Source organism: Aspergillus viridinutans (genome assembly GCF_018404265.1).
Source record: "Aspergillus viridinutans IFM 47045 DNA, scaffold_5, whole genome shotgun sequence".
NCBI classification, from domain to species: domain Eukaryota; kingdom Fungi; phylum Ascomycota; class Eurotiomycetes; order Eurotiales; family Aspergillaceae; genus Aspergillus; species Aspergillus viridinutans.
The window spans coordinates 1,779,343-1,791,999 of NW_025091221.1; the positions used below are offsets into that span (position 1 = coordinate 1,779,343).

Here is a 12,657-nt window from a genome sequence, read left to right on the forward strand (position 1 = left end):
TGCACCCCCGGGCTGTGGAATTTCTCATAGCATATCCGAAGGTATTATTTCCTTTGAAGCTACCAATCGCCAACAGAACATCATCTATCCCAAGTCCCCAACCTCACACTCTTACTCGGGGTTTCCGACTTGGGCTTACCTACCTCCCACCATGTCCACCACAACGGCAGCCACCGACCTGGTGAGCAAGCTCCCCCTCCGCCTACGCAATTTCTTCGCCCGCTATCCTCCGCAAATCTACTCCGCGGCCGCACGCCCTCCCGTCACTGAGCCCGAAACGCCAGCCGCTGCGCCCGAGGAATCCCTTCCATCGCCATATACGCCCAACAGAGACGCAAAGGGCTTCAAAAAGCCCGACCCGAAAGCCTTCTCCCCGTCCAAAGCGCTCCTCTACACCAGCCCGGAACATCCCAATCCCTTCCTGCCTCGCAAGAACTTCCGCAATGGCAAGTGGATCAGCCCGCCCATCGGGCTGAGGAGACAGGCGGAGCTGGTCAAGTTGGCTGTCAAGTATAACGTGGAGGCGTTACTGCCGCCTGGGCGCAAGTCGACCGAGTATAAGGAGACGAGACGGGCGGAGCGCGGACTGGCGATCAAGGGTACCGGTGTTGGACAGAAGGTCAAGGGTCACAAGTGGGAACGGACCATGGAGGCTCGTTTGGAGGACAGACGGAAGGCTATGATGGAGATGCCGGAGATGATCCGGTTGTGGAAGCAGGTAAGCATTCAGTTGATGTTGAGTGTGCGGTTGGAAGGTGTCGGGGCTAACCTTGATGCGATGCACAGAGAGGTCATGGTCGTGGCTGGAGGCAGTGGCCCAAGAGGTGAACGAATCTATGTCAATGTCTTTGCTATCGCACGGGATTTCATCATGTCGCATCTGTTTTATTTGCCAATCCTCGACTCACACGGCTTGGCTAAGATTTCTATATGGATCATTGAAGGGGTTTGGGATGGGAGTTCTTGTTTGCATATGTACTGTACAAATAGATGTTCTAGCAAAAATTGCACAAAGCGTTCCATGTTTCATGGTATTAGTTTGTATGTATACTGAACACTTCAAAATCAACAAACTCCAGGATTGGAAAGGTAGTCTCAACAACCTGCCCTATGCAAGCACTATTATAACTGGCAATGGATATTCAGAAGATTAAGTGTATCAAGACGCCAAATCCAAACCAGGCAACAAGATGATCCTCATAAGTCGTAATCATGCGCATACGAAGGAGTAACGATATCGCCAACCATCAGCGTCCAGCGCTCCGCGTTATCATGTTGCTCTTGCGTAACTTCTGACGCAGAAAGGGAGCAATGTCTCCCAAAAACAATTTTATTGTTGATCTTCCTGGTCTTTGCCAGTGTCGAAAAGGGCTCATCCCGACGAACGCCGGTAAACTGGTCGATGCAAACCATCTGGCACCGTTGACATGAACCAAGTACATCGAAGCGAAGCTTTTCAGGTCCAATCTTGAGGGCCTCCCACTGGTCTTCGATGTATGGTTGCTCCACCTTGGGTAGGTCTGTGAGAGTCTCTGCGACGACGATATTGGCCCGGAAGACGTCGGCGGCTACGGCTTTGCTTGTCCCCGCCCGATTTTTCTTCTGATTGGCTTTGATGTTCTCGTTCAAGTAATTCACGGAAGAGCGCGAGATGAGGAGGATCGGACTCTCGTTGGACAGGAGAATGGGATTTTTCTCGGCAGGAGGCGGCGAAGGGTCTTGAGGGAAAGAGCCTGGCATCACGAACTTCCTCAGGTACTGTTTCCAAGCCACTGGGGCCTTACGGGGTGAAGCATATCTAGTTGAGGAATGCGGTGGAAATCGCGCCAGTGTGCAAGGCACACCAAGGAAATCGGAGAAAAATTGCGCGACGGAGTGAGAGGTATAAGCCTGTACAGTCACCTGGTCTCCACAAACTGTAGAGGACTTTGATGTTCGCTGGCAAAGGGATGTCGTAGCCAATTCTGTGTCCTCACGCAGGAGAGAAACTTCCAGGAGCTTCTGATCAGTTGAACCCGGCTCCCCGCAAGTGACACGCAGCACATTGCGGTCAAGGTCGATAGAAGGTCGAATGAGAGTCATACGAGGATACTTCTTCTGGTTCAAGGCAGCACCTGTACCCTGGTGGATGAGACACCATTCTCGGTCCCAAGCTAGCCCCTCCCTTCTGACCTCCCACCGCTTTCCATCAGGAACTCTGAATGGTCCGCAGCTCTTGATCGGATAGAGAGACAGGCTTTCGATATAGAAGCGGGGTTGTTGAAGTGGCACACTGTGTACTGGTGTAACCAGAGAGTCCGTAGTTGCCACTTTCTCGACATAAAACTCCTCGACAAACTCGACAAAGGTATTGATGTCCTCCAAGTTAGTCATCGCTCCCAGGCTGAGCCTTAAGACGCCAGTCGGCCGCCCGTCCATGACATCGTGGTCATCTCCACAACGCAGGCCGGCTGAAAACTGTTGGAGCAAGTCAGCCCCCGTCCACCCAAGACTCCCAGACGTTCCCCCGGGGTTGCACAGGGACCCGGATCTAATTTGAATGTTTTTCATTGCTGCAAGTCTCTCAACTTCAGACTTTCCGATCCATGACCCTTGGCTGTTGCGGAGGTTGAACGCAATGATTGGGCCTTGTGTGGAGGGCTGGTTATAATCTGACAGTGGAGACGTGTAAAGTTCACAGACTCTCTGCCCGTTGAAGTGTCTCAAGGCGTTTAGTCGATCATACAGGCGCTTTGCTAAAAAGCGGGTATGAGACGAGATATTTTGCATCGAGCCGAAGAGACGCTCATGGGTTGCAAACGCCGAGTCGAGAGCAATGATATCGTGGAACGGGAGAGTCCCGTCCTCCAGCCGATCATGTATCGAAGATTGCTTTTTTGCATGCCACTGCAGCCCGCGTGTCAGAACCATATCGACAGTGCCTCCTCCGAAATACCTGCGGTGCTCAAAGATCTGCCCAGCACTCTTGCGGACAATCAACGCACCAAGATCTGGAAATCCAAAGATTTTGTAAAAACTTAAGACGGTAAAGTCCGGCGCAGCGGATGCATCACTCAAATCCAGAGGCGAAGTCGAAACCAGAGAAGCCGCGTCAAGAAGAGTATAAACGTTTCCTCCGGCAGTCTCACCCTGGTTCCTGATCTTCTTGCACCATGACAATGGAAGACGGCGACCATTCATATTCGACTGCGCAGGATACGCAAACAACTTGAGCGACTCAGACCGGACATCACTCAACCTTGAGATCCAATCTTCGACCTCGTCATCGGAGGTAAAGCACCGACCTCCCTTCTCTGCGAGTTCTCGTACACCAACGAGACTCGTATGAGCGTCCACATGGTACCCATACCAGAATCCCTGCCGAGTCGAATCCCTCATTCCATCCGCAACCAGCTTGATCGCCGCTGTGGCATTCGCCACAAATACAAGATCAAACTCTTCCGGATCTGCTTTGAAGAAGCGAAGGGTTCGAAGACGGACGTCATCCACGCGCCGCGTGGACAGCTGTGAGGAGGCGGACAAGGAATGGGGATTTCCGAACAAATTCGAAGTCAACTCTCGAGAGAAGGACTCGATCAATGACTTGGCATATAACGTGGTTCCCGCATGGTCCAGGTATGTTGTATCTGCAGCACCGATGAGTACAAAAGTCAAATACGGTGTGACCGTCGCCAAGGGAAGGGGGCGCACCTTTGAGCTGCGGATACTCTCGCTCTCGGATTGAGTCCACGTCCTCCGAGTATCCCCTTCCATACTCCAGTACTTCTTCTTCACAGCTTGTGACTCCTACCATATTGAAACGTTTATCACACCCAGATAGTTCTGCCTCGAAGAATTCGGCTGCGAATAATCCAATCGAGCTGTTGCGCCGATGCGAGTATAAGGTGGCGACAACCCAACTCCGCACGCGATCAACCACGCACAGGAAGATATCGCACCCAAACGGCAATATATCACTATGAGGTTGACTATATCAAACAAAAGGCCGACACTCGATATATGAGAACCAAACAGAGAGGGTCGATGTTCAATCAACGATCGGTATGCGGATAAGATACTCGTCGGAGCTTACCGACGGACGAAAACTTCATTGACCGGTGTCCAGAGCATATGAATCCCACTTCAGTGAGTATGAATAATGGCCTGAGCAACGAGACCTCTTCAGGACAGACATCTCTCTGCCTTATATAACTCGGATATGTCCAGTACTCGACTGGAAGCAGGGATGATGGTAACTGTTGCATCTGCGTGCTCAGTGACGGCGAAAGTCACCTACCCCACAATAGGATAAGAATGGGCGAGGGGGCGGAAATCCCCGACGGCGTGGCAATAACCCGTACAGCTACAAATTCATGTGGCGCTCCGCCAGGAAAGCAAGCGGAGAGATATCGACACGCCCCAAACAACAATATCGACTTATCGGCGCACCACAACCCCCCTGCTTAGCACGCCCGTTAAGGTCTCTACTCGACAGTCTGGAATAGTTCATGCATGTTGTATTCGAACCACGCTGCCTAACAATGCATTGTCACAACATCGCCGGACACTTACCACGACATGGTTCATACTCCTGAGCTGACGGTTGGTGACTGAACTCGCTTTTCGCCCCTGATACTCGCTTCGATCTACGAATAAGATGCTCGTTCCAACAGCTGACTGCAGGCATTCCCATGTCCATGATGGCTCCCTGAGCGGTTGCATCTGACCGTTGGGCCTGCAAATAGTATGAAGCTGACCTATGATCGGAAGATAATTGCCTCCCACCCATGCGGTCATGAGAAAATTCAAATCACATATCGATACGTGGCATACTTCGTCGCCAACAGGCGAACCAACAATTAATCTAGTCATCGACTGGGTCGATGAAACTGAGATGCAGGGTCGGGTTCGACCTGCACAAAATCTCAAGTAGGGATCCCCATGACTGTCAATGCACTCGGATCTTGGTTCTTGAGACGTGATTCATCTTGCATACAGCCTATCCGGTTGAAAAGGAACAAGCGAGGACTACGTAGAAACGGGCCGGGCAGAACAAAAACAGGTAGGCAGGTAGCATTAGATGGATACGACATAGCGGACGCCAGTATCAGGAAAGACATAGCGTACAGGGCTCAAGCAGCTGGAACGAGGATTCCAACGTGATCTCGTGATTCATCATATTTCAAATCGTGGTGAAAGATCAAACAGTGTGCGAGGGCATTCATACGTAATATTTGGGCTTCGCCCGTGCAAGATGTGTCAGCTCAAGGGACATCCCTGAGTCAAGGCAAACTTTCGTTAGCACCACCAATCCTGATACCTCTTTCCCTTTGTGCTATTCACTTGTTTCTCCCTTCTTTTCTTCGTGCAAATTGCATATCTTTCTCATCATCGCATATCCATAAATCATAAACATTATCATCAATCATGCTCAGACAACATAGTGCTGGCGACTCCTCGAGGAGCTGCGGTGCTTGTGGCCATGACCCCGTCGGCTGCTGTGGCTCCTCCTCCGCACCGTCGTCGTCTCCTTGACGACCACATCCCTGTTGCCTCTGTAGATAAAGAGCGCCAGGATAGCCGTCCAGAAGAAGAAAAGCGTCTCCATGATCCCCAGCGCAAAGCAAGTCTTCAGCATCGCGCAGGTCTTGTTGATCTCCATGTACAGGTGGTTCTGGCTTTCGTAGCCAAAGTACCCGAAGGGCCCAAGCGACACCCACACAGAGCCGCCATTCCAGTGAGAGCAATCGGCAGCCGCGATGAAGCGGAGCTCGTAGACTCCTGCGATGAAAGCGCCGACGAAGAGGAGGTCGACGAAGGCGACGAAGAACGCGGAGCGCTTGGTGGTCGAATGGCGGATGAGCGTGTCGAAGGCCCAGAAGACGGCGATCACGCTGACGATGAAGAGCACCAGGATGTAGGGCGGGGTGATCTGGTTTGCTTTGAGATAGCCGTCGACGAAGTAGGCCTGTTCGGCATGTTAGGCTCCCGTAAATGCATATGCCAAAAAAAGTTATATCTGCTTACCATGATGCCAATGATCGGAATCAGGAATACAATCTCCACCAAGCGGTTGAAGATGAAGAACAGACTTCCAATCATCTTGTCCGCTTGCTTTTTCCGACTGCTGCTTCAATAAATAAAATCAAATGCCGACTTGAGGTATGTGAGGAGATCAAATATCCAAATGTGGAGACAATGCGCTTGCGATTTTGATCAAAGCCGATAGTGTCGTTACGAAGTCATCAGCGATAGATGATTAGAGATGAAACGGGATATGTGCGTAAGATCGAGAGAGTCGTGTTATCCAACTCCTTGCGTTAGGCTGTATAGACTACACCACCGCAGAAAATATGTTGAGCAATCACGAAGCACGAGGAAACGCTCAAACGTGGAATCAGGGAATTATGCATGCAAGAATGAGGTCAAATAATGACAACACATAGATTCAAAAGGGGGAAAAGAGAGACAAGAAAAGAAAATGCCTCTTCATGAAAATATTCTCCGAGCTGATCGATGATGGAGGGGAGGCTGGGCGACTCAGAGCGTTAGGTTGCGGGGTGGCTGGGCAACCAGCATCATGGAACATTATCGACACACACGTGGGGTAGATGCGGTGCCTGGTTGCTGCTTTGCTTCAGAGCTGAACTGTCATTTTCCAATGATCGATTACCTAGACATCGATATGTCCTTCTACCATCTACAGTGATGTCGATAGTAGTATGACAGCATGTATGTAACCAATCCACTGTTGGCTCGAGCGGTCTATTTTCCCACGCGGTTCTAGCCATGGTTGATCTTTAGCTTATTTGCAGGAGTACCTTAACTGTGAGCTAAAAGCAGTCAGGTACGAGCGCATAGAGATGCTACCTGTACTTCGTATGCAGTAAATCAATAGATTGAATTTAGCTGACTGATTAAAGAATCCTTATATGCTCATGCTCCTGGTATGATTGACGACCATTTGGTTGTGTTTCTGAATAGAAATCGTCACAAAATCTATCAAACGCCAAAATGACAATCAGATTAACCAAAATACAGCGGGGCATATGCATAGAAAACATGACAGCTTTTTTATACTCGGACAGAGATTCATCAATCATGGCACGGGTTTACTTCAGGACTTAGCAGTTTGTGAGCAAACGCGCGGGTATTCGCACGCTCCAAAATCAGTCTCACTTATCCCAAAACTGCAGATCCGACCGACACTTACTGCGCGTCTCTGCCTGGACGAGTTGCTACTGGATCCGGCAGTACGTGAGGAGCACTGACGCCCGGTAGCACAGGTTGTGTCTGAGAATGGTACGAAGTGTCGGCTTCGTATCTTGGAAGCCCGCCTATTCCTGGATTCTGTGCACGAGCATAGCCATGCTGCATCTCGTATCCATCTGCAACATCTTCGCTCGAAGATGACCATTCCCCATCATTATCGTGGGCTCGGCGGTTGCGCAAGTCCGAGGTGTACGGGTTAGCTGAACCCATGTAAGTCGGGGAAACTCGCGGCGGACCGTCCATCCCAGGAGAACCAGATGCGTCTATCCTGTTGTCCTCTGGGTTCCGAAGAGCAGATGTGCTCCCATAGTGGTCAGACAGAGGCGAGGCCTCGCTGGGTGCCACAGGGTCTGTACCCCAGCTTCGAATCGGATACGCGCGGCCTTTCTTCCACGGCTCGGAAATGGGTGGGAAATACTGGCGGTAGGAGATGTAGGCGCAGACAATGCCCAGCAAGGATCCGCTGATCACGTCAAAAGGATGATGCCTCGCATCCATGATTCGTGAAACGGCAACAAGTGTCGCCGCAAGACAAGGAATTATGATGATGATGGCCTTCCAAACTTCGCCTTTGTTGTCCATAAAGTGCAGTTTTCCGCACAGCCAAAGAGTCAGGTAGAATAAACCGGCAAAAGACGCTATATTCCGAGATTAGTACAATGAAAAGGAGCACCAAAACTCTGAGACGACAAGCTTACAGCTACTATGACCTATACTATCAATCAGCATAGCTCAAGAAAAAAGATCACAAGGCCAGGGTAAACTTACCTGAAGGCCAAGAACGGAATCCATCCTTGATTATTGCAGGGTCTCCCGTACAGATAGTCGAATTGGACAACCCAGGGATCAGATCTTCGCTTCCTAGCCTCGGCTTGCACCGATCGATCAAGTCAGGCCTGGGCTTCCCACATGCGGTCTTCAGCACCTGGGTGATGAGAAATGCGAGGCCTTGCGACAGCAAAAGACCCAAAAAGCCACAGTTGAACTCCCACAGGCGATCCTTCCACCGGTATGGCCCGGTAAGTTTTCTCTTCCCGGATGCCGGATTGTGCGTCTTGTGATGCGAGAACAGACCGTCAATGAACAGCGTATACACTGCAATCATGACGAGGGGGATAACGCCAGAGATGAGCAGGGCTTCTTGGATCGAAATGCGCTCGTGGACGGCATAGGGATACTGGATGGATATGTTTCGCAGAGAGAAATGCTGGTGATAGGGTTCGATGGAATCGAAAATGTAGAAACCAGCAATGCAACCGCTATAGTGAGACTATGGATAAGTGATTGTAACGATCTCAGAGTAAAGGGGAATGGAATACGAACATGAGGATGACATAGTCGACAATGTATCTGTATAACAAAACAGAAGCTATTAGCAACGCAATTTCAGTCAGTCAATCTTGACGATTCCATCACTCACGAAATTACAACACGAGGCCGTAACCGCCGTTTCGAGAACGGTAGTTTAGAGGGAAGATGGTCCATTTTCTTGACGCTAGCATAAACGGCCTCTGGTAAAACGAAGGTTCTGAAGGAAGGGTGAGCATGACAGTCAGCTCTCACTGCACGATAGGACAAGGAGACGCATTGTATTTTCTAAATTCGGGCACAAACTGGGCTGGTACAGATAGCCTCTTGGCTGTTTCTTGGAGAGCACAGAAGACAAAGACAAATCCTCTTGTTCCTTTGGGAAATGACTGATCCACAACTTACTGTACAAGTCAAAGAATATCCCCGCGATCCTGCGCGGCGATGTGGAACAGGAATCTAATCTTCAGAGAATCCCCAACTGAGCAGTTTGTGAGATACCGTTAAATGGGAAAGCTGAGATCATATTAATAATAGTCTGCTGAATCGAAAGCTGCCTAAAATAATCCAAACATGGAGAACAAAATCCAGAACTATGCCGATAACGGGAAAAAGGTTGCCATGGTCGCTGCCACCTGCACAGCTAAGACTTGAAAGCGTGTCCCGTGGCGTGGATCGTAGCCATTCAGACTTGCCCTGACACAATCAGAATCCCACTGCGCTCAATGAGAAGCGCTGAGGCTGTCACTCAGGATCCACAACTGGACCCTGGCCTGGCGTAGACAACCAAGATGAATCAAACGAGTCCTTACCCACCTAGGTAGGTACTCAAAGGGGCTTAAAGTCTAATTCTAAGCCACAAGTGCACCACTGAGGGAACGTGTTCAACCTGTGTCTTTCTGATGTTGATTTTAATTTCTCCAGCGTTGTTATTTCTTACAGAGAAATTAATTCATGACCTAAAATTACTTGAATAATAATTGAAGAGAGACAATCGATCATGTCCTGTTAAGTCAAATACCAAGTCCAGTGCCTCCGTGCCGCTCGCCCATTCCGCATGGCGGGATCATTCAGTAACTTTAATTGGCAACCTGAGGCACACGACAGCGGCTGTTCTAGGCAACATTATTTTTTTATCACTATGAGTGGCACGGTGGCACCTTGGATATCTATCTGAACTAGAGATTATTCCTCCTTGGAAATATAACTTCAGTTTAATCTAGGGAGGTCTATTATTAGTATTTCCAAAGCTAAGCAAACATAATGTCCAATTCGGAATGCTTGACTGTATATATCCTTCCTGACTGGCTATTGATAGCCAGAATCCTACGCCTCATTTTTTGAATAATCATCGACTTCAGAAGACTTAGTTGTATTGTACAATGCAAGCTAACTTCCTATGTACCTAATGAATGACTGTTCATAATTAACTCACTAGACCATTCGAAAGATTCACTATGCTCTCTGTCATCCCGACCATACCCGACATTGAATCAATTTGGGTCCGAAAGAAAATTTGTCGTTTCATCAATAAAAGCCATAATTTCGAAAGATATTACCACAGGTCCATCATCCATGTTCTCATAATGTCGGGTAGTCCTTTGTCAAGCTAATTGACTTAGCAGACAGTGATGTACAAGCCAAGACTGGATGCTGATTAGCCACGATTCAGATGTTTGAGATGCGCAGAGAAAACTTACGGAGAGGGGTTGTAGTCCTCGAAGAAGTTGAGGTTGGTGCTACCAGCGTTCTTCATCTCGAAGCCGACTGCCTGTCCAGCCGGGCACTGGAAGGTAGAAATCAGGTAGGAGTTGCCAGGGGAGACGGTGGTAAGGCCGTAGTCTTGTTTGACCTTGGGAGCATTGCTGAAGGAGGTCTGGGAAGTAGCGGCAGACTCCAGCATGGCGAAATCGATCTTGCCGTCGCCGCTGAAGGAGTAAGAAGAGGTCTGGAGGTCCTCCTTCTTGGGGAACAAGAAGACGAGACTGCAGGTCTTGCCGGCGTCCGAGGAAGGAATGTCAAAGTTGAAGATGCTCGAGACGGTGGAAGAGACTGTGCCGTTGAACGAGGTGCCAGAAGCCTTGCTGGGAGACGAGGAATCGACGGGGATGATCAGGTGGGGGAATTCGTACTGTCCGGAAAGATTGGTCGGGCAGCTGCGGGTGGAAGACTGGGTGGCAGAGGCAGAATGAGAAGGCTGAGATCCAGAGCCAGCGGGAGTAGAGGGTTGAGAACCGGAACCAGCTGGGGTGGTTGTCTCGGGGCAAGTGGTCGTGGTCCTGGTTGTCTTGACAGTGGTGGTAGATCCGGGAGCGCTCGACTCGGGAGTAGGAGAGGCAGCAGGGGTGCTCGTCTGTACTGCGGAGCTTGTTGGAGTGACAGAAATGACCGAACTGTAGACTGCGGAAGAACTGGCACCGGCACCGGCACCAGTGTTGGCACAGTTGTCGGCATGCAGCCGAATGTTCTTGCAGCCAGTCACATCATTGCTATTGGGAGAGGTGTAGACGTTCAGCCCTCCATTCTGACCAGTCTCACAGGCAACAAAGTCTGTCTTTCCGTTGTAGGTGAGCAGGCCCTGGGAGTTGACGGAGAAGCCAGTGGTGGGCTGGGCTCCAGCATCACACTGGAACTGGGTGGTCGGAGCTATCGATATTTGTTAAGACGTTGTCAATTTGTCAGAACTGAACCCAGATACTCACGGGTCAAGATGCATCCACGTCCGTGGCCATCAATAATACCGCCATCGGAGTTGATACAGAACTCGCCCTCAGGGAGGTTGCCGAAGACACGGTTCTGTCCATCATCAAGCTGGCCAATGGGGCCAGAAGCACCGCCCGAAGCGGTCAGATGGAAGCAGCAGGTGTTGTCTCTGGTGACGAGAGCATTAGCTCCGACAGCGAGAGCCGCGAGAGTGGCAAAGTTCTTCATTCTGTGAGAGTGAACGTAAGGAGTCAAGGCAGCACAAAAGGTGAAGCGAGTGGACAAAAGGTCTGATTGGTCTGAATCGGCACGACTAAAGACCCAGGTTGTTTATCTTTTGACTGTTTGAGGACTACAACAAACACTGATGAGGACGAGAAGTACTCTTTACTTATAAACCGTGGTGGGTACCCTTCATATCAGCGTCATGGATGTCACTGGAACCCTGATCAAGGTAGGTCATCAACAGCTCATACTTTCGCATGAAAAGCAAAAAGTAGAAACAAAGCGTTGGCCAGTAGCAATGCATTCTCATGTAATGCAGGTGGGCCAATGCCGACCGGTCTGGCATCATACACACGCCAGAGCGAGTACCTCTCTAAACAAGCTCGATATTGCACGGACCTACAGGCGAGCCTGCAAGTAATCGGATTTCGACGGCGTTCGATAGGGGGGACGTCATGGTGGACAAGGCATTGTGGGGAGATGGTGAATAGCATTGAGATATCACGGCCCACCTACGATCCTAGTGCAGCACGGACAACAACGGTGGCCATATCTAGTAACATTTTGTGCAAAGCATAAGCCTGCAGGTGGATCAGGACCCATCTGAAAGGTTCTTGGATTGGCCGTAGAGAGCCTGCCCTGTCCTTCAATGTTGCCTGATACATGGTTCCCTCAGCCTCAGGGCATGAGCCTGCAACTGAGGTGGCGATATCAGATTTGATCCACGGAACTGGCACAGTTGGAAATTGGTTTGACCAAAGACAACAAACGTTGCTGGATGAGGTTTCAAGGACGAAAGCATTATTGAGCTCCCATGGTTCTTTCCTTCTATTCATAGTCTCCTATCAGCTAGAATGGCTGGTCAGTGACGCATTGAACACAGTTGAGCACCACTGCGTTTTCCACACCATTAGTGATGTATTCCAAATACAAGGCCTATACATCTGGAGGAAGAAAACGGAAAAGAGCAGTGGAGCCGAGCAGAGAGTGGAGATCTTTTTAAGGTGCCTTGCATCTAGTCAACGTCATGCGAGATTCTTGGGGTTGACTTAAGCTTCTATAACATGAGCGCAAACTGCTCGAAGGGATACTACGTTTATGATCTAACACCTGACACAACTTTAACCATGATACTGAGCATGTGAAGCCCCTATGTCTTGACAGAAGGCC

The 12,657-nt window shown here is 49.9% G+C and overlaps 4 protein-coding genes across 4 annotated transcripts; 1 reads left to right on the top strand and 3 right to left on the bottom strand.

Moving 5' to 3' along the window:
• Positions 1 to 151: 151 nt before the first annotated feature.
• On the top strand, positions 152 to 828 carry Aspvir_007538 (mitochondrial 54S ribosomal protein mL59; the record flags this gene model as incomplete). The annotated part of the gene is made up of 2 exons (XM_043270718.1): positions 152 to 718; positions 787 to 828. The coding sequence occupies 2 exons, from the start codon at positions 152 to 154 to the stop codon at positions 826 to 828; spliced, it is 609 nt and encodes a 202-aa protein (XP_043126653.1).
• Positions 829 to 1,197: 369 nt separating this feature from the next.
• Positions 1,198 to 3,793, bottom strand: hxB (putative molybdenum cofactor sulfurase protein (HxB); the record flags this gene model as incomplete). Its single annotated transcript, XM_043270719.1, has 2 exons — positions 1,198 to 3,626; positions 3,691 to 3,793. 2 exons carry the CDS (start codon positions 3,791 to 3,793, stop codon positions 1,198 to 1,200), a joined length of 2,532 nt encoding a protein of 843 aa, XP_043126654.1.
• Positions 3,794 to 5,410: 1,617 nt separating this feature from the next.
• Positions 5,411 to 6,081, bottom strand: Aspvir_007540 (uncharacterized protein; the record flags this gene model as incomplete). The annotated part of the gene is made up of 2 exons (XM_043270720.1): positions 5,411 to 5,947; positions 6,007 to 6,081. The coding sequence occupies 2 exons, from the start codon at positions 6,079 to 6,081 to the stop codon at positions 5,411 to 5,413; spliced, it is 612 nt and encodes a 203-aa protein (XP_043126655.1).
• Positions 6,082 to 7,188: 1,107 nt separating this feature from the next.
• On the bottom strand, positions 7,189 to 11,490 carry Aspvir_007541 (phosphatidic acid phosphatase type; the record flags this gene model as incomplete). Its single annotated transcript, XM_043270721.1, has 6 exons — positions 7,189 to 7,889; positions 8,020 to 8,510; positions 8,575 to 8,601; positions 8,672 to 8,779; positions 10,260 to 11,205; positions 11,262 to 11,490. 6 exons carry the CDS (start codon positions 11,488 to 11,490, stop codon positions 7,189 to 7,191), a joined length of 2,502 nt encoding a protein of 833 aa, XP_043126656.1.
• Between the last annotated feature and the right edge of the window lie 1,167 nt (positions 11,491 to 12,657).